The 21906-nt window shown below is 40.2% G+C and overlaps 1 protein-coding gene across 4 annotated transcripts in view; it reads left to right on the top strand.

Annotated features, from left to right (window-relative positions):
* The window catches only part of LRCH1 (leucine rich repeats and calponin homology domain containing 1), a 191873-nt gene that overhangs the window by 126877 nt on the left and 43090 nt on the right, over positions 1-21906 (top strand). For all 4 annotated transcript variants that reach the window (XM_003363227.5, XM_023621596.2, XM_001915032.5 and 1 more), the window contains exons 6-13: positions 274-401; positions 1620-1683; positions 4583-4688; positions 6759-6886; positions 11191-11258; positions 13052-13138; positions 18449-18538; positions 18645-18681. In XM_003363227.5, the coding sequence (XP_003363275.1) occupies positions 274-401; positions 1620-1683; positions 4583-4688; positions 6759-6886; positions 11191-11258; positions 13052-13138; positions 18449-18538; positions 18645-18681 (708 nt within the window). The remainder of the gene's footprint in view (positions 1-273; positions 402-1619; positions 1684-4582; positions 4689-6758; positions 6887-11190; positions 11259-13051; positions 13139-18448; positions 18539-18644; positions 18682-21906) is intronic.

Below are 21906 nucleotides of genomic sequence, written 5' to 3'. Positions count from 1 at the left end.
CAGGTCAACTATCTGATTTCTATACTGTTTACATTATTTATATTTAAACACACTGCTGTTAGAATTTTGCAGGTTAGTGCAAGAAAAACTAGAAGTTGCTCAAGCATGGTTTTTTATTCAAAGTAGAATTTGGAGGATAGAATTGCCTAAATTCTCATGAGTTTTGGAGAGATCAAATTGGGTGGGCATTGTTAAAGTGTCACTTAAAATGAAATGCGAAAATTAAAATACAGTCCCATTAAAAATAAATAGGCATTATTAATTTCTTCATAGATTTGCGCAAAGGGCAAAGTGCACATATTCAAGTATCTGAGCATACAGGCATGCCAGATTAAGACAACTGACTCCCTTTATCTCCACACGATGGAGAGGCCACATTTACACCAGCACGTGGAAGACGGGTGAGTGTAACCGCTGTCACTCAAGGGCCCTGTTCAGAATTTGCTTAGGCCAAGGTGCTCCAGGGAACTAACTCCCACAATTCCTTTGCTTCACTCAACCAATGCAGATTTATAACTCGAGTTACAACAACTTTTAGAATAAGAAAGAGAAAATTGATGCTGTTGATAACATGTTGGCATCTCTCAAATCTCATCTACCTTCTCCTAATCAATAATCAATCCTTCCTTAGTGCTATATGTATATGTATGTGTCTGTGCATGTGCGCACACACGTATATGTACATACATAGATACTTCATATCTATGTCTATCCTTATACGTGTCCCTATATATCCCTATATGTATCCTTATGAATAAGAAGTAGAAATGTAGGTATATTTTACTTACCAGTTAAAACAACCATATCAAGCTGAAACATGCCTTCTTTTTAATTATTAATTTTCAATGTGCTTCCGGAACATTGTTAAGAAAAACTACAGGCTTTCTTTTATCAATTGTCTTTTAAAAATGCAGTGTGCATAGTTTTTGCCGTTTCCTGTTTAGAATGGGAATGTAGAATCCTTTCATACATCCTTGGCCTTTTTGTGGCATAAATCAGGCCTTGAATTTTCAGAGAATGAAATTCCCACACTGAACACACTTAGAGAAACGCAGGTCGTTTTTGAGAATTCACTGCAGAAATTTTTCCTTAACTGTTTACTAAAAAAGTAAATATGGTGACTTAAAATGTCAGCCTACCCTAATGGTACCTTTATATAATGCTTAAAATATGTGTTCATTATTTTCTTTTTGGAAACATCCTGTGAAACTTATTTAGTCACTGAATAAAAGTTTGCGGATTTATTGAAAATAACCATGTAAGAGGTAAAAAGCACCTGATAACATAAGAGGTAAAAGTAATTAGGTAGTTTCTGCTTTTTTATATGCTAGAATCAATAAAATAAGAAAATCATTACCTGTTTCAAAGAACAGGTTAGAGTGCAAATTCATGAAACCCTGAACATAATTTATCTTGGGCAATATTTAGACAGTACAAATATCTGATTTTCATTAGGCCCTTGTCTTAATATCCTTTAATAGTGGGTGGATTTGTTGCCTCTGGTAACAATAAAAATTTGTATAGCAGAGTCACTATTTGAATATAAATTGATGTATCTTCTGAACTTTGTGATTTTAATTTTTTGTAAATGAATTCAATATTGATGGCGTCTATCTCAGCAAGAAGGATTCTGACTCTGGCGTTGGAAGTGATAATGGAGACAAGCGATTATCTGCCACAGAGGTAAAGTTAGTGATCAGATTTTTTTTCTTCCGTGCTTCTAAATATATCTAGATCTGTTGTTGAACTCCTTTCTGATAAAGGGCATTAATCCCACTGCATGAGAATACAGGATAATGTTTGTGAAAGCAATTTGAAATCCTCCAAGTATCATATAAATATTAGCTGTTGTTAGCTTTTTCTACAGCTTTAATATTTTGTAAATGTCTCAAGAGGAGGGTCCCTATCTCCTTCCCCTCCTACCACACCCCTCACTTTATCTAGAATGTTCTTGAAGCTGAATAAATATATGAAATGACTAAGTGGTGTCTAAGTACCCATGAGGCATTTTTATAAATATGTTCTTTTTTAAGTCACAAAGTAATTTTAGGAAAAAGTTGTTATATGCACACATAAATGTTGAGGAATGAAATGTACGTTGCATTTTAGCAGTTTGCCCACTGGAAATGCATTTTTGAGTTGCCATAATTTTTATAGCAATATTTGTTTTCCTGAAACTCTTAGATTGTGTTCTTTTCAGGTAATTGGCTCAAAGTTTGGTTATTTGTAAACTAAGAGTCCTTCTGCACTAGAGTTTCCTAAGAGTGGTTGTAAATAACTGATTTAGCACATTTGTTATCTCATTTATAGTCTATTAGATTCCCCCAAATCTTTCACTAATAAACCGTTAAATGGAGCTTCTCGACCAAGGGAGCTGGAAGGGATAGCGGGGGAGGGGAAGCATGTTAACAGATCTTCCCTTTGGAGGAAATTTATTGAGGTTGTGTGGTTATTGAGTTTTGAAATATTATAACGCTCTTTGAAGATATAATTAATAGGACAATTACCCGTACATTTCAGGAATCTGCATTTTTGCTATGTGTGACTCTAGGAAAAACGCCTTTTCCCTGTTCTCTCCAAGTCTTTGAGGTTTAATAGGTAGCTAAGATATTTGAATTTATTTTCCACAAAATGCTTTTATAAAGAAATGTGCTAAAAAAAATCGGGACACCTAAAATCTTTCTAACATAGAACATTTCAAAAGGAGGAGGAGTTAGTAGGCAGAGAAAGAGGGCCAGTATCAATATAAGAAAATTACCCTCATGAAGCCGCATGAATAGTTTACTATGGTTCCCTGGGGGAGAAAACGCTCAACACATCGCTTTATAAGTTGTATTTAATTCAACCCCCTTAGCTTTATTAAAACTCATAAGTTCCCTGAAATATCCCATTGTTTCAGAAATTACTCACCCTCGCTTATATTCTATTAAATTAAAACAGACTCTGCTTTATCCTTATCTGTCTTCTAAGGATAATTAAGTTCATTAATAAAACATTACACAAAGAACTCCATTATCCTTTTGTTCTCACTTAGTGTAAGTAGGATGCTAATAGCATTTTTCTAAAAGGAGGCCAAGGGTCTCTTCTCTCTCGTTTAACTAGATGCAGATCTGTGGCATTTTGCTAAGTTTTAAGATGGGAAGAGGCTGGAAGGAAGGACTACAGACAGAATGGATTACATTCAACACAATAAAGTCTCACTTTGTAGCTTTATTACCGGAGAACACCTCCAAGAAATTCGGTTTTTAGAATCATAAGGGTTCTGAATTATCCTACGTAGCTTTCTGTTTTCACTTTGCTGGGCAAATTCGTTACCATCTATGGTCACTTGATCTTGCTCCCCACTTATAGCTCGTTGTTAGGTTCAAAAGTCACAGCTCGTTCCCTGTCTCTGGCTATTGCCATTTTCTGATTGACTTAGCATTTGTCACTAAGAAGTTAAAAACGTATTTTTCTCAAGATAAACAAGCAAAAAAGATTGGGGACTCGATGAATATCTGTTTAATGAATGAAATGCACATTTGTTTTCTGCCGGTTTCTGAACATTTTGTGCACGTGTCCCAAAGTAAACGAACACTGTACTCTGAAGGTTGTAGCCTCTGGAATTCAGGAGCAAGCCATAGTCACCTGAAATGGGTTCTCAGGTTTCCGAGTCCTGTGATTTGGAAAGCTTTTCACCAAATAGCAACGTGAAAATGGAGATACAGGAAAATAAATGAGGCTCATATTTCATTTGTGACAGAGTCATAGATTTTCTGACGAAACTTCATCAGCTAGTGTGGGAAACAAGACCCCCCGAAAGAACTAACTCCAATAACTGAATTGAAGTGTTATTCTGAAAATTGCACAGAACCCATGTTTCTCTTAAGTACTGCAGTGGTTTAGCACTTTTATATATTTAACGAAGCTTCCTCAGCCTAAAACAGGAGTATAAACCAAAACTTAATGTCGCACGTAAGACACTGTAAATAAGTGAGATATTGTCACAGTTTGACTGCTTGCTTTTTTGTGACCAGCCGCATGAAATCTTAATGCAGTTTTGGTAAATTAGCGTTGTTGTCAGATCTCAGAGTACCATTACTATTGAAACGATTGGCTAGACATAGGGCTAGTGTGATAGTGTATTTACAAGTATTCCTTTGTTCTGTCAGGTGTTACACAGTCCTTCTTAGTGCCCTGACTATGGCTCTTAGGTTAGAAAATATCCTTAGGAACCTGACAACATTTCAGCTCAAAACACACGTACAGGAAAGTGCGTGTGTTAGCTCAATGAATTTTGACAATGTGGGCACACTCGTTACCAGCACCCAGTTCAAGAAACAGAACTTTCCCAGCAGCCCAGAAAGCCCCACTCATGCACCCCTCCACCCCAACTTGACAGCAGCCATTATCTTGACTTCAAACACTGGCTTGGTTTTACCCATTTCTGCACTTGTGTAAATGGAATTGTCTTTTGTATCTGGCATCTTGTACTCAACATTATGTTTTTGAGAGTCATGGTATTTTTTTTATCACATGGCATTCTCTTAATCTACATTGATAACACTTCTCCTCTGAATGAAGCCGTGTGCTTTCTTTTCAGCCTTCTGATGAAGACACTGTTAGCCTCAACGTGCCAATGTCAAACATCATGGAAGAAGAACAGATCCTCAAGGAAGACTCATGCCATCGCCTTAGCCCAGTTAAAGGTGTGAGAATGAAAGATGGGGAGAAAGTGCTTGTTTTGAAGTTTCAAATGCTGTGTTTATAATATGCACAGATATGGCAGGGATAATAGTGTATAGTTTTTGAGCATTTTCTGTGCACCAGGCAGTGTGCTAATCTGTGAAGGCGATCTCAGTCAAAGTTCAAAACTCTGTGATGGATAATCTACTCATCTCCTTCTTATAGGTGAGGAAACTGAGGCTCAGAGAGTTTAAGTAACTTGCCAGTAGTCACCCAGCTAGTCAGTAGTAGAGCTGTTCTCATTCTGAAGATTTAGGTAAGATTCCTGAAATCCATTCTCAGAAAGAAAAATATTGATATATACATATATTAGGACAACACTAGCTGCTGTTAACACGTAAAATCTCCAAATCTCGTTGGCTTACCACAGTCCAAATTAAGTCCCCGTGGGAGCTGATGATGACCAGGTAATTCCCTTCCAAGTGGTGATTCAAGGACCCAAGCTCCTTTTATCCTGTGACTCCACCATCTTTAACACACGACCTCCAGCGTTTCCAAGCCCATCAGTTTCAAACCAGAAGAGGAAGAGTGTGGAGTTTTGCTCAAAGGAGGTTTTATGGATGGGGCCTAGGAGTGCCCATCGCTTCTAAGCTAGACTTGGTTCCGTGGCTACGAGAAGCTATATGCAAGGGCGGGACATGCAGTGGAGACGTGTGCCCAGGGATCAGCTTAACTTTGGACAAGTCGATTGACCTTCATTCTTTCACCTGTAAATGAGATGATGAGGTTAGGTAACCTCTAAGTTCCTCTGTAGCTCTAAAATCCTGTGGTTCTTTAAAAATCACCAAATAATCAGTAAGCACTCTATGTCTTACATACTTTCAAAATCCTAATAATATATTTCATGTGTCGGTGAGAAGTGAGAAGCCTCACTTGATTACATTATGACAGTATTTTTGACTCTATCTATTCAGTGACTTTTAAAGAAAATACCAAATTTAGTGTTTGCTGATTTGTGGCAGAGACTATGTCATGGTATATGAATAGAGCCAGAGGAATTTGTGGATTTTCTCCTTGATAGTTTGAATCTGCTCATTAGTGATGGGCGAGCCTGAAACCAACTCAGACTTCAGTGTTCGCTTTCTCTTCTTACGTTTGTTTTTAAGTTCAGCACTTAAGTTTAACGTTTAATGTTCATCCGAGATTATGATTGGCACCACACGTTATCCAAAAATATAAATATGCAAAGATATAACTGCAAGTTTATTAATTTAGCTAAGTTTTGTAACATTGCGCAGTATAGGAGGTAGTGTTTTAGGCACATGTGTAAAGTAATAGAATCATAGAACTTCTTACCAATGGGTCTTTCCCCTTCTGTTCTGAAGTGGGTATTCTCTGGCTAGGAGTCCTTAAAGGTGGCCCTACTTGGTCCTTTTGAGTCTCTGGGTCAGAGGAGAGAGCCGCCTGGTGTTCCTTTGGGCTCTCGTACCCTCTGGACCACCCTCCAGCCAGATGTGCTCTGCTCAAGATGCTTTTCCCTCCACGTGGCCCTTATGTAGTCACTCAGTTTGTTGTTATGATTTGGGCTTCTTGTCTTAGTTCCTTCCCACACTTTTTCTTGAGATTGTTCATGTTTTAAGGACAAGAGTCAGGTCTGACTAATTTTTTTTTCATCCCTAAAATGTTTAGCGTAACGCCTGCCATTGAGTAATTGTTGAATAATATTTCTTCAATTTTGAATTTGGAATGGTTACTTGTCACACATTACAGAGAGCCCCAAAGCCCTCTTTGATCGTTGCATTTCTCTGTTCCTTAAAAAAGTCAGAGGACATTTCATTTCTTTCATGAGGAACTAAGCCATAAACAGGCCTTGACTTTTAAGTTCGGTTTGGGGCTCTCCATTTCTTTTACTTTTCTGCCTCTTCTTCCTTCTTTTTCGTCTTTTCCTCACACCCTCGGGGAAGAGAAAACTCGGGTCACTTACGTGCCTCCTTAAGAGGTGAGAGAGAAGGCTGAAATAATTAGATGATGTGTTTGAGGGTCCTTTGTGCATGAAGTCGTGCTTTCTACCTTTCTCTGTATTTTCCTAATAGGGGAATTTCCTCAGGAATTTCAACCAGAGCCTTCCCTTTTGGGTGACAATGACAACTCAGGAGAAGAAAGAGACCAATTTACTGGTGGAACAGATGTTCTCCATCCGGAATTTATAAACTATATTAAGGCAAGTTGAGGATCAACTCATTTTTTTTTTTTATTTTCTCTGCTTAACACCTTCGAGTTTAAGTTCAAGATTCTAATCCATCACCTTAAATGTCAGTTGACTGCCACCTTCCTCAGGCCTTTTTAACATCTTTTCAAAGCGCAGCCTGGGTATTTTCTGATGTTAGGAGCTGGTCCCTGCCATACATACCCCTCCATTTGTCTGCATGTGTGTATGATTTTCTTTTCTATTCAGAAATTTCTCAGCTTTCCACTACCCGGTGCATTGTATAAATTAGCCAACTTGTCAGAATTACCCTTACCATCCAGTAAAAGCTAAAATAGACAAAGTTTCACATGCTTTTCAGTGTATTCTAGGTGAGTGCCTTTCTTGGAAGTATATCCATAGTTTAGAGAGAAAAATGGAGACTCTAAAATCTGGAGATGCGTGTCTTCCCTTTTTGGAAAGGTCACTCTTGGCACAGTTAGTCCTGAACTGTTGTCATTGCATTGGGGTGTGGAAAGTTTGGTGAAGTCACCGAGCTGTCAGGAGAAGCTTCATCATCATAGCAGCAAAAAGAAGGGAGGAAAACCAGCCTTTTACTAAAGCTGGTAGTTCAGGTTCCACGCTGAGACATGAGTAGGTGCTTTGGTCAATTTCTGCCAGTCCTTTTGGTTCAGGTTGTGGCACCCAAAAATCACGAAGATAACTTTTTGGTAAAACTTTGATTCACTATGGCTTCTGAGAGATGAGGGTTTCTGAGTTACCATGCTAAAGGCAACCATGAGATGTCTAAGTGCTCACTCGTGTTCCTGAGGATTGTGTTATGATGGCTGGATTCTGTCTAAACTAACATCTCTGGGCATCACCTGCTAGGGAACTGGGAGGGAAACAGCTAAATTTTACACTGTACGAGACCCTCATGGGCTCAAGAGGTCTTCATGCCCTCAAGACAAAAATAATGAATATGATATACTTTTGTAGAAACCCAACTAAAATGATTACTAAAGTTATATAGAAGGGTAAAACATAGAAAGCTTTAACTCTTTGCTCTATCTAATCCATCAATAATCCACCAGTTCTTATTTCAAAATATCTTACACCTGTTGCTTTGTTTTCCTCTCTACCTCCATTGACATGACTTCAGTTAAGCCTCATAATTTCCCTTTTTTTTTTCTTTTGAGGAAGATTAGCCTGAGGTAAACATCCACTGCCAATCCTCCTCTCTTTGCTGAGGAAGATTGGCCCTGAGCTAACATCTGTGCCCATCTTCCTCTATTTTATATGTGGGGCGCCTGCCACAGCATGGCTTGATAAGTGGTGCATAGGTCCACACCTGGGATCCGAACCGGTGGACCTCAGGCCACTGAAGTGGAGCGTGTCAACTTAACTGCTGTGCCACTGGGCCAGCCCCCATAATTTCCCATTTTGATGACTACAGGAGTCCCTCCCACCCAAACTTCTCACTCAACATTCCACCTTTTTCGCACACAGGCCCACATACGCACACACATGCTTTATGTTTGGCCACAGACATTTTCCTAAAGTAAAAATTTAGTGACATGAATCTGAGGCTGGTGGTTCTCACAAGGCTCTCCCAGATTTGACGCTTGTCTATCAACTCTGGGATAAATCTGTCATGAAAACTTGGAAAATTGGGCTTTCGTCTTTATTTCACAAACAGTTCATCTTGAGAATCTAAATTAAAGATGGAAACCCTGAAGGAAAACAATCAAAGCAATTAGTAAAATAAAACATTTTGTTTCAGAAAAGCAAATTTCCCTAGATTCAGAGATTTCGGGAAGCAGACGGCTCCATGGAAACAGCTGCTTTGCAGAATGGATCCTGTGGGCAGAATCTAAAGGAGCAGATAGGGGCGTAGAAATGTACTTGACACATGTTTCCTGAATGCCCACTCCCTCAAGAGGCTTCTCCTGGAAAGTCAAGGGAAGAACACTTATAACATTTTATATAATAAAATAAAACCTAAATCTACAACAAAAAGTCACGCATTGGAAATCAGGACTGCGCGAGCCGTGACTTGCATCACTTTCAAAGCCTGTGAGAGTGTGCTTGGCAGCCTGCAATGGTGCTGAACCACTTGGTCTCTTGTCAATCAAGAGTTCTGTGTTTTATATCCTCCTTCTCTCCTTTACTGAATTAGAATCTTGTGCTTTTGTAACTATAGTCAATCCTCTTTATTCACAGCAGCTCTGTTCTGGAAAGTCACTTTGAACACTGAGTTATTCAATACTGAGCCTTTGCTCCTAAGGGAAATACAGGATTAGGTTCCTGCAAGCCTCTGCTCACATCATTTTTGTCAACTGATCAATACATAACCTTGTCTTATCTGTGTTTCTGTTTAAAGACGCATTACTGAATACATATAGTTGATTCATTAACAGTGAGCTATGGCCAACAGCACTGTGACTCATGCCTGAAGGAAGCTTGTCTAACATGTGTTTTCTCCATCAGGCACGTCACAGCCTCCCTGCCTTAGGGACACCAGACAGCACTGCAGCACCATGCTTGGGGGTATTTTAAACAGCAAAATCACTCAAAAAAAGCACAAAAATATGAAAATGTAACATTCTGAAATAGACTCAGAGAGGAGCACTTGTTTGCAGTCTGAGAGCTGAAACAAGAAGGCAGGCATCTCCTGTTCAGTCTCTGCTGGGAACGTGCATGTCAGGGACTCAAATTTTTCACCATTCTGTGCATGTCTGCCAGTGACTCTGAAAGCACCATGAGTATTGGTTTTGGGGTTACAAATAAGTTTCGGTGAGTCAGCGAATTCATAAGTACAGAATCCACAAGTAAGGATCAACTCCATAACCATCTAACTTAGCAAAAGAAATCCAGTAAGCCCCATTTTACCTACTGGAAAAAAAAATAGATGTTTTATACTATTAGTTATTTTTTATTACGAAACTGAAAATTAGAAGGAAATACTCCTGGCTCCTATAGTTGAAACCCAACAGGAAGACATAAGAATGTGTTTTCTTGTCCTTTTCTGGTGGTATATTTTCAACTATGAATTTCACTATTTGAATGGTGGCACAGTAACTTATATGTTGGTTTATTATGCACTAAAAGTATAATCAATATAGAAAAATCTGAGTGTTTTCCAACCCAGAGGCTGGTGTCAGGCAGCTAGCCACCTCCTCAGAAGAAAACTTGTTCTCAGTGACACATCTATAGGATTGGCTAGGCTTGAGTAAGTGAACAACATGTCAGAACTTTGACACAGAAAACAGTTTCTTTTCCCTGTTGTTTCTTCCTTGCCTGGGGACCATGCCCCCACTCAGGAGTGGCTTCCATTCTAGCTGTCAGCTGACTTAAAGCAGCATTTCTCTGTGTCGCAGGTGAAAGTGCAAAGAAACACCTGGAAGTTCCTGTGGTGGGACACACCTTTCTAAGTAGTCCCACCATAGTGTTTCTTTGGGAAAATAATGCGGGAGGGGCATTTCAGTGAAATTTGGGTGTTGTACACGTGAAAAGTATTAGATGCAATTTGAGGCATTTTCTGTTGTTATACTTTCAGAAACTATACTATCTTTTACACTTTTTTCCCCCCAACAACACACACATACACACACACACGCACACACTCATACCCCTCATCTTGCAAGTGCTAGAATGCACATACTCATGTGACTGACAAGCCCAATGGAGGAATCTGTCAACATCAGGAGGTGCTAAGAGGGCCATAAGGAATAGAGTTAAGCTTTAAATTTCTGAACTCCAAGTTAACAGGTATTGTGGTCCTGGGCCAAGTTGTTTTTTTTTAATTGTGGTAAAATGCATATGACATAAAACTTACCATCTTAGCTCTTTTTTTAAGTATACAGTTCAGTGGTATTAAGTACATTCACATTGTTGTGCAACCATGACCACCATCTCCTGTCAAACTGAAACTCTGTCACCATTAAACAATAACTCCTCGTTCCCCCCTCCCCTTATCCCTGGCAACCAACATGCTACTCTGTGTCTCTATGATTTTGATGACTCTAGGTACCTCATATAAGTGGAATCATACCGTATTTGTCTTCTTGTGACTGCCTTATTTCCCTCAGCACAACGTCCTCAAATTCATCCACGTGGTAGCATGTGTCAGAATTTCCTTCCCTTTAAGGCTGAATAATATTCCATTGTATGTATCGACCACATTTTGTTTATCCATTCATCCGTTGATGGACACTTGGGTTGTTTCCACCTTTTGACTATTGTGAATAATGCTGCACTGAAGATGGGCTGGGGTGGGTTTTGACTGTTGACTGCTGCTAGCCAGTGGCTCTCAGAAGACCCATATGTCCTGTCCACAGGATAGGGCAGGGGACTGTGAAGAACTGTTACGGATAGAAGAGGACGCACACTGGCAACCCGAGGGAAGGTGAGTGCCGAGGGCCTGGTTATGAGACACCAGCCTGTAAAGTTCATGTTTCAAGCAGAATCACTGCCCTGTTGTGATAGAATTTTGATCCCCTTTTCTTTGGGCAAGCTGATATTCTTACCCAATGGTATTAATAAGACGTTACAAGTTTTCTTCTGTCTGATGCTTATTGTCTCAGTATTGGGACAATACAAAGGAAGGTCATGCCTCTTCCTTGAGTTTTGTTTGATTTCAGGCTGTGGGTGGAACTGTGATTCAGAGAATTAGATAGAATGTGTAGGCTGGAGATTCTCGCTTTCTTCCATTTGTCTGAAGAAGCTGACAACTGAACCCAAAGTGATTCTGTAGCCCTGGTCCCCTTCTTTCCCTAGAGTCTTCAGGTTCAAGGTCCGAGAAAACCATGTATCTCTAATATTCTGGTCCTAACTCTCCTAATTGTAATAGCCAACATTTATGAAATGCCCTGTGCCAGGCACTGTCCTAAATACTTCACAGATAGTAATTCACTTCATCTTTACAACAATCCTATGAGGTAAATTCTGTTATTTTCCCCCATTTCACAGATGACAAAACTGAGGCACAGAGAGATTAATTATCTTGCCCCAAGGACTAAACCCAAAAATCTTACACTGGATAGATATCGCCTCTACTGGATTGTCTGTAAAGATTTACTTGGCCAGCCTAATAGGGGAGGGTTTAGCAGCTGATAAACCATTTCCAGGGGAATTGAGTTTGGACCATGTGGCATAGAGTAGATTTTTGGTTCCTAGAATTTTGTTTTCCATGATCTGGCATGCAGGCCTGGACCTTCCATCATTCCTTCTAGGATTTTGTTTTCCGTGATCTGGCATGCAGGCCTGGACCTTCCAATCATTCCTTCGGGAGTTTTTCCCTTTCGTGAGGATTTATGACGTTGTTAGAAAGTTTCTCCACTTCCAGAAAGACATTGGCTTATGTTCTGCAGTGGGAAGGAGTAATCATGATCAAATCTCTCTTGCCTTTTAAAAACATTGCAAAGTTCCTTTCACATCACTGACCAGTATTACCACCTATTTGTTTGGCATATTTCTGTGATGCCAAGGAGGACTAATTTGATGATAGACTCACAGAATAACAAGGAAAGAGATTTTATAGGGAAAGAGTTTTTAAACTACATAAAGCTTTGGAAACCTCATTCTCAATCTTGTATCTGTTGTTCTCAGCCCTGCCTGCAGATCAGGATCATCTGGAGAGCTTAATAAAATGGCCAAGCCCCAGTCAGACCTACTTGGGGATGTCAGACCTGGCATCGATTTTTTTAAGCGCCACAGATGATTTTGCTGCATAAAAAGCCTGAACTGAGAACCACTGCCCCCCGTTGAAGTCTCATGCTGTATGAAAGCAATAAAACTAAGCCACGCTCATTGAACTGGGTTTGGAAAGTCTGGAAGCAGTGCAGGCTAGCCCTAGCTGAACATCCCCGTGGATCCCCCTAGGGCTCAGGAAAACGCAGTGTGAAAGCCACCCAGCTAGTCCCTTGCCCTGGTTTTACAGCTGAGCAGATGGAGGCCCACGGGCATTGTGACGTGTGAGCTGCTTTCCAGCAGAGCTGGGCTTCAGCCACCCATGGGCTCTTTCCACCACATTCTGTCAACCCACCCTGCAGGGTACTGACATGTTTTCCTTATAATGTTGAATTTGTCAAAATCGGTTTTATATGTTAGGTGGATTTTTATAAGTTTGCTCTTAAGAACCTAGATGATATTTGTGCTCTAGTGATCATTTTGGTTTTCATGCTTGCTTTCATGCTGCAGAATAAGTTCATCCAAAGACCAGGACATGGACATAGCAATGATTGAACAGCTGAGAGAGGCAGTAGATTTGCTGCAAGATCCCAACAGGTACGCGTGTCTTCCTGGGCCCAGGTTTCATGTGTAAATAATGCATACTAATTTACTGAGTACATCATCTCACTTTAAAAAATATTTATACACACAAGTTTGGGCTCAGCCTAAGCACTAACAAACAAAGAAAAGTCATTTTAACTGCCTGTTTTCCCAAGATTCATAAGGAAAAGAGTCTAACTTCTGGAGGAATTTTGAGATCAGTTTCCCCTTTCTCTACTCCTCATGAAATTCACTCACACTTTATGAAATTCATATGTAAATTTTTAGTATAATTCCTAGAAAACAGAAATACAGCAAAGCACATATTTTGTATTGTTTAAAGTTTAAACCCCTATTTTATAGAAATATAAGGGAGATTTTCCAAAAAGGGAAGATTTGGTATATCAAATACTACCTTATTTATTTCTGATAGTGCCAAATATATGCTAACTAAATAATATATTTCTAAAGATTTAGGTTACAAGATAATTTCTTATTTTTCTTTTAAAGATTGGCACCTGAGCTAACAACTGTTGCCAATATATATATATATTTTTTGCTTTTTCTCCCCCAATCCCCCCAGTACATAGTAGCATATTTTTTAGTTGTGGATCCTTCTAGTTGTGGCATGTGGGATGCCGCCTGAGCCTGGCCTGATGAGCAGTGCCGTGTCCGCACCCAGGATCCGAACCAGTGAAACCCTGGGCCGCCAAAGCAGAGCGCGTGAACTTAACCACTCAGCCATGGGGCCCGCCCCAAGATAATTTCTTAATTGAATTGGCCATTGTTAATAATAGGCAATATATGCCATAGTCATATTTTTTGGTTTCTTCTCTAAGGATAATGAATTCCCATGGACAAAACATTTTTCAGTATGACAATATACCTGGTATCAGGTAATAACTACCTTATCACTAGAGAAATAGATCTAGAGCTTATCCCTGGTAAACGGTTCAGGGGTCCTGCGAATTTAAATATGAAGATGAAGGTGACATGGAAATCACTCCACTTTCTTGGAATTTATGAAAAGGATGGTTAGTGAGTCCCAGAGTATTGGTGAGAGTGCACCACCAATGTTGTCTGGCTCTAAAGAATAATGACAGGCCAGGTTGAGTGTGGCTGAAAATCCTTAGCAACTGATTTCAAAAGCATTTCGATTAGACATTAAGTGAGTGCTTAGAGCATGGGAAGATCTCCAGTGTGCACCTTGGGAGATATAAAGATGAACAAGACACAGCTCTTGCCTTCTAAGACTCCAAACTATAGTAGATGGAGGTTGCCTTGTGCAGTTTTTTGTAAGTGTAATTGATTTAGGTGCTTGAAGTGGAGGTAAAAAGTGATAAATCAGAGCGAATGCCTGACCCCAGATGGAAAAGGGCAAATGGCTGGGCCAGCCTTCCTGAAGGTTGGGTTATTTAACTGGACCCTTTAATAACTGGCATTTTCAAGGAGAAAGCAAATTCTGGATTGAATTAAAAGTTCGTGCAAAGGCGTGGAGGTCAAAAAGAATGGAGCAAGCTTGGAAAATCTCACATAGATGAGATGGGCTCCATCCTGACTGTGCGGCAGTAACACAGACACCCTGACACTCGCTACCTCTGGGGCTCAGGGTCTGGGCATCTCCATGAAAGTCCTGCCAGTGCCGCTGATAGACAGGCTGACCTGAGAATCACCGGGGGGCAGTTTGGAGTGAGCAAAGGAGGACTTCCATTGCTATGCAGAGGAGCCGAGACTATTTTATGTGTAGAGGGAGGTGATGATGGTTTAAAATGTGATGATTCATGTTGTTAGTTCTCCCTAATGTTTGGCTCAGAGCTTGGCTCATTAGTAGGCACCTAATCAAGGCACGTTCTTTAAAGAGCTGGGTTTCACATCCTTAACCAGGGCAGTCAGTGAGAGGGTAGGAAACAGGGACAAGAGAGCTTGTGTGTGAGTGTGAGGGGGGGTGTGTGCATGTGTGTGCGTGTGCTCATGCACCCAAGGAAACAGGCCAGGTAGCATGGCTGGTGAAGAGCAGACTTTGAATCGGCTAGACACTGGTTCTGAGCCCATCTCCAACTCCAGTTAATCTGGGTAAGTTATATAATTTCTCTGCACCCCAGGTTCTTCCTCTATGAGATGGGTTCCAAGTTCTTACCTTTTAGGACTGTGAGGATTTGAAATAATAAATAAACTGCTAGTGGGAAGGTAAATTGGCAAAACCATTCCAGAAGACATCCTCATTATATGGAGCCACAATTTAAAAAATACATAAACTTTTCGAACAGATTCTAAAAATTTATCCTAAGGGATGAAGAGATACAAACAAAGATTGTGAGAGGGAAGATGTGTTTAATAGCAACTATTTGGAAAAAAGAAAATGATCTAACAATCTGGAGATACTTAAGTATATTTTGGTGGTTAATAAGATGGAATATAATGTGGCCAATAAAATGGTTTTTAAAGTTTCCAGTATATTTTAGAATGCTCATTATATAATGTTGACTTAACAAGTATATACGTGCATAAAATTTGATCTCACTTATATAGACAGAATTAGGATCCAATTGTGTAAGAAGCTTAGAAAATTTAAACTAGAAGGAAATACATTAAGATGGATGTTTTGCTGTAGGTCTTTCTAAATTCCTATTTTTCTTTATACTTTTAAATATTGTAGATGCTCAGTGGGAGGTACTGCTGTAGGTCTTTGGTGACCATTTGAAGTGGGTGGTGAGAAGGATGGGAGAGGACAGTCAAGGTGTTTTAGACCTGAGCCCCCGGTAGCTCTGTCTGGGATGAGGAACCAGGAGGGACAACAGGTTTGAGGAGGAGGATGTTGGGGTCAGTGTAGGACCTGCTGAATAGAGTCTAAGGTGGCAATGTGGCAGTGTCCATTCAGCTGCTAGACCTTTAGTTTTGGGGCTTCAAGACTTAGACTTGAAAGTCATTTTCACCAGGTGCTGCAGTAACAGAAGCTGTCTAAGAGGATGAGGTTCCCATGGACGAGCGTATCAATGGGAAGGGAACGTGAGCCCAGGACAGAGCCTTGAAGACGAGACGTGACAGAGAGAAGGCTCAAACCCCTTGGGATCAAACTTCACATTGTTTTAACAGTTCTGCCTTTCACATTTTGTATCACTTTTCCAATACACTTTTCTTACAAATTCTAGATTGATTAACATAGGAGCCCCAAAGCAAAACAGAACAGCCTAGTTTGGTGGAAATAGCAGTGGCGTGGGACTGTGGGGCTGGAACCCAGCATTAAGATCCGGTGACCTGGAGGGAGTGGCTCCCCCTCTGGGTCTCAGTGTTTTTCATCCTTCCTGAGAAGAGGGATGAACTGAGGATCTCCAGACTCTTCTCCAGCCTGGAAATGTCTGAGGCAATAAGTTGCCAAGGATGCTGAGTGAGTGGAAATCGTGGGTGTGTGCCGAATTGTGGACGAAAACAGCCCTGAGCACCCTCCAAATGATAGTTGATTTGCGTCTTTATGAAGTGCTATTATAAAATTATATTATGTTGTAAGACTTTCTGTGGATTTCACTTCCTCCCTAAAATAATTCACTGCTTTGGCTGCTTTAGATCTTTGTTGTTCATCCTGAAATAATTATAATATGACAGTTCTAACTTTATGTTTCTGTAAGCCAGTGTCACAGGTAGAGAAAGAGGCCTGTTTTTGCTTGTGATAAGGAGAGGGCGCATCAAGACGTCATTTATTTCCTGCTGCTTTGGACTGAATATTAGTATAAAAAGTTTCCATGCACATTGGGTTTTTCCTTTATCTTATATGTCATAGATCCAGATATTTGTGTTTTAGTTAAGCCATCGATGGTAGGATTACATTTCGAGGTTTACCTTTCAACCTTCACATCAAAAAACCTAGCTGAATATTGCTATCCTGTTTTACCTTTGTCTTGGTTTCTCCTCATAAGGATTTCTGATTGTTGGTTTGATATCATTTTCAATAGGCACGTATAACACGAACTCATCTCCACCTTTTAAGATGGCTTTGTAACTTTTATATGACTTACAGAAATTCCTGGTTTTATAGATCTTAAAAAAAGTTGAACACTTGAAATTTCAGAAATTCAGAAACTATCTGTGAGACAATTTCAAAAATAAAAATGTGGGGTCGGCTCCGTGGCCGAGTGGTTAAGTTCGTGTGCTCCACTGCCGCGGCCCAGGGTTCGGATCCTGGGCGCAGACATGGCACCGCTCGTCAGGCCACGTTGACGCGGCGTCCCACATCCCACAACTAGAAGGACATGCAACTAAGATATACAACTGTGTACAGGGGGGGTTTGGGGAGATAAAGCAGGAAAAAAAAAAAAGGGAAGATTGGCAACAGTTGTTAGCCCAGGTGCCAATCTTAAGGAAAAAAATAAAATAAAAAATAAATAAATAAAAATGCTTATCAGATTGCTTATGTTTTGTTTTGTTTTGTTTTGGTGAGGAAGATTGTCCCTGAGCTAACATCTGTGCCAGTCTTCCTCCATTTTTTTTTTTTAAAGATTGGCACCTGAGCTAACATCTGTTGCCAATTTTCTTCTTTTTTTTATTTTCTTCTCCCTAAAGCCCCCCAGTATGTAGTTTTATATTCTAGTTGTCAGTCCTTCTGGTTCTGCTATGTGGGACACCACCTCAGAATGGCTTGATGAGCAGTGCTACACCCATTCCCAGGGTCCAAACCGTGGAACCCTGGGCCACCAAAGCAGGGTGCACAAACTCAACCACTGGGCCAGGGGGCCAGCCCCTTCCTCCATTTTATATGTGGGATGCTACCACAGCATGGCTTGATGAGCGGTGTGTAGGTCCATGCCTGGGATCTGAACCTGTGAACCCCAGGCCGCCAAAGCAGAGTGTATAAACCCAAGCACTATGCCACCAGGCTGGCCCAGGAATTCTTATTTTTTTAACTGAGGGTGTTAGCGTGTATCAGAGAGATCTTCCTATTAAAACAAAATGCCCTTGGTTCATATACCATAATCTAGTACCTTGGCAACTTTACTTGCTTCTGTAAACTAATAAAGTTCTAGAATAAAATTTAGCGTGTTCTATTTATGAATATTATGACTTTATCAGACATTACGGTTATATTTCAAATAAGTTGGATTTCGATACCAATAGCAGATACAAAACTCTTACGTTAAAATTATATTAAATTTGGCACATGATGGGAAAATACCGTGTGGTTTGGAATTTCTACCATAAACATTTTATTACTTAATCATAATGATTAACATAGCTTTATAATATATTAAATTTTTAAACTAAATATGCCCAAGAGCAGTAGGATTTATTAAAAGTCTAATAAATTTGCTAACATCTTTTTTTCCTACTCTTTAGACTGAGCACAGATATTACAGAGAGAAGTGTTGTAAACTTTTATCCTATGGAATCAGGAGAAGCTTTAGAATTACAAGATTCTGCACTAAAGTATGTTGACCTTTTTATAACTTGAGTATATTTTCTCTTTTTTGCATTGAAATATTTAATATGCTTTAAATTCCACTTTATATCTTTTTTTTCTTCCTTTCTACAGTGGTCAAATACAGCTGGAAACATCTCCGATGAGTGAGGTAATGATGTTCCTGGATGAACCTCAGAATAGTGGCGCCATGTTCCGTAAAGATTTGTCATGGGGGGTAGAACATTCATTAGTGAGACCAGTATTCAAATTTGTTCAAGATCTCTTTCTCAGATTTTTTATGCTTTTACCCTCTTTATATTTCCTGCTTATCTTGTATACTTCACCTCCCAGTAAAGATGAGAGTTGGCTGTCGCCATTAAAGTCCCTAAATTTTTTTGTCGGATAGTCTTGCTGAGTCAGGCGATGGCAACTAGGATGCACTGGGAACCTGCTTCGTGTCAGAAACTGGAGGCAGGACCATTCAGTGCAGAGTTTAGAGCCACGGAAGAAGCCTATGAACTGGCCAGATGAAAATTCAGTAGAAAAGACTTGAAAGAGAGGAACAAATGATTTGGGAAATGCCTGGGAGGATTAAGAGAGTCTAATGAAGAGAAACTGGTGGGGGTATTTGGGGACAGAGTAAAGGATAGAGTTACATTGGGTGAAATTGGGGTGGCTCTCTAAAGCAATTTTGACTTAAAACTGGAGAGGAGCCTAGAAGGTCCCAAAGAAACACTCGTAGAGAGAAAGGTTTGAGCTGGTGACTTGGGAGTGAAACATAGATTTTATCCTATTTCATCCCTTCTTAGTAAATAGGCTTAGGATGGGTAGTTTCGGCACCAAATAATTTATGCCCCCAGGGTGTCTGAACATGTACTGTAGTAAAGCAGTTTCACACTCTTGCCTAGCTAAGTTTCTGTGTTAAATAAAGGGAAAAGAACTGTAATAAAAAAACCCGTGTTCTCAGAGTAAGGTTGCATTATTAAAAGCAGTGATTTGGAATTATAAGTTTCAGGCCCATCTCAAAAACTTGCTGACTGCAGGCTACTATGGGCAGCCTCTCTGAACTTCACCTTCGTCTTCTGTAAATTGGAATCCGTGTCACAACCCAGGGCACCTAAGTGTTAGCTGCTACTGTTACTCCACTAGTCTATTATGGTTATTGGTGTGGTCCTTAGACAGCATCTCTACACCACCTCTTCCCAGTGGAGGCATCATCGAATTCCCCAATAGTGGAACAGCAGGAAGCCTTTTATGTGAACAATGCCCTGGGCCTATTTCATCAAGCTCTCCTTTTGAGAGTACTGCCTTTTTTTTTTTTTTTGAGGAAGATTAGCCCTGAGCTAACATCTGCTGCCAATCCTCCTCTTATTGCTGAGGAAGACTGGCCAGAGCTAACATCTGTGCCCATCTTCCTCTGCTTTATAGTGGGACGCCTGCCACAGCGTGGCCCAATAAGCGGTGCGTAGGTCTGTGCCTGGGATCTGACCCGGTGAACCGCAGGCCGCTGAAGCGGAGTGCGCTAACTTAACCGCTACACCATCACCAGCCCAGCCCCAAGACGCGCTGCTTTTGATTCCGGGCAGACTCACTTTTTTTTTTAAGCTTCTTATTTGTAAAGAATTTTATAAAAGTTTGAAAAAAATTACAAAAGGTTACAAAAAATTACAACCTTTTATCCAGATTTACCTATTATTAACATTTTACCACATTTACGGTATCATTTGTTCTGTCTCTCTCTCTTTCTCTGCACACATGTTTCTTTTTCTGAAAATTTGAGGGTAAGTTTCATACATCATAGTCCTTTATCCCTAAACATTTCAGTGTGTTTTTTCTAAGAATAGAGATTTTATCTTACATAACCATGTTTCAGTTATCAACTTCATAAATGTACATTGATAAAACATTTCCATCTACCATCCATATTCTCAAGATTTCAGTTGATCTGATGACATCCTTCATAGCATTTTTTTTCCTCTCCAGTGGAGGATCCGGTCTAGTGGCAGATGTTGCATTTAGTTGTCAGGTGTCTGTAGTTTCCTTTACTCTGGAACATTTCCATAACCTTTATTTGGTTTTTATGACCATGACATTTTGAAGAGTATAGCCCTCCTCTTTTTCTTTTAATGGAATGCCCCCTTATTTTGTGGGACAAAATTCGCTCATGGTTCGATTGAGTTGTGCATTCTTTTTTAGGTTCTGCACAGAGGATGTTGATGTTGTGTCCTTCTCGGGGTATCACATTTACGGACATACTATGTCCATCTGGGCCTCATTGCTGTTGTTAATGTGACCACACAATTGAGGTGTAACCTGGTTTCTTCACTGTATAATTACGGTTCTGTTTTTCCCTTGCAACTAATAAGCAGCCAGTGAAGAGGCACTTTAAGACCATGTTAGTGTCCTGCTGCCACCCATTTCTAGTAAAATAGGTGACCACCTGTGTGCATAAATTTCAGGAGTACAAGGAAAACACAAAACCTCTAGAAAAAAGATATCTCCACTCCATCTTGTCGACGGAAATAATCCATAACCAATCTATAAGTGAAAATTTGGGTGAGTTTATTCTGAGCCAAAATGTGAGGACCATGGCCTGAGGCCTTCCTGAAGGAAGGAAGGAAGGGCACCAAAAAAGTGGGGTGTACAGAGTGGTTATATACCCTCAAAGAGCATGTATCACATATGATTGAAATGTCCCTTTTACAATAGTTGCAAGACTGCTCTGTCCGCACAGTGATTGACGGACATAGCAGGTAGTAGGTCCACTGTCTCGGTGGACACAGCAGGTAGCCCATCTGTTGTCTCAAGCTGGTTGGTCACAGGTGAGCACAGCAGTTAGTTCCTAGCCTAGGGAGAGATGCTTATCCTTAAGGAAATGCCAGTGTGGGGGGAAGTTGCACCTTTATCCTAAGGCCATTTGTTCTTGTCTTTGGGACATAGCAAACCCTTAAAGCAGATATAAATGCATGCTCAAAGGCCAGGTCAGGCCCTCTTAGAAAAACAAAGTCAGCCCAAATTAAGGGCTTCCTCGTATACTCCAATATATCCTATTGCTTGCCATTTCTATTTGTCAGTTGGAGGGTCATTCCAACAGTTTTATCTTCTGTTAAAATACCAAGTATTCCTGACTTAAAAAAAAATAGGAGGCCTTGCTATATGCCAGACTGTGTGTTTGTATTTTATATATGTTATCATTATTTCATTCATTTGATGACTATCCATCAAGTGCCCACAATGTGTCAGCACCATTCTGGACACTAAGGAAGTGTCATTGACCAAAACAAAGGTCCTTCCCCTTAGAGTTTTCATTTCAGTTAAGGTTAGTGAAAGGTAGGGGTTATCATGCCGAACTTACAGGTGCAGGACCTGAAACTCAAGGTCAGGAGACTGGCCA

Source organism: Equus caballus, chromosome 17 (genome assembly GCF_041296265.1).
Source record: "Equus caballus isolate H_3958 breed thoroughbred chromosome 17, TB-T2T, whole genome shotgun sequence".
NCBI lineage: Eukaryota > Metazoa > Chordata > Mammalia > Perissodactyla > Equidae > Equus > Equus caballus.
Note: the sequence above shows the minus strand (reverse complement) of the source record. Positions and strands in the feature narration are given on the sequence as shown.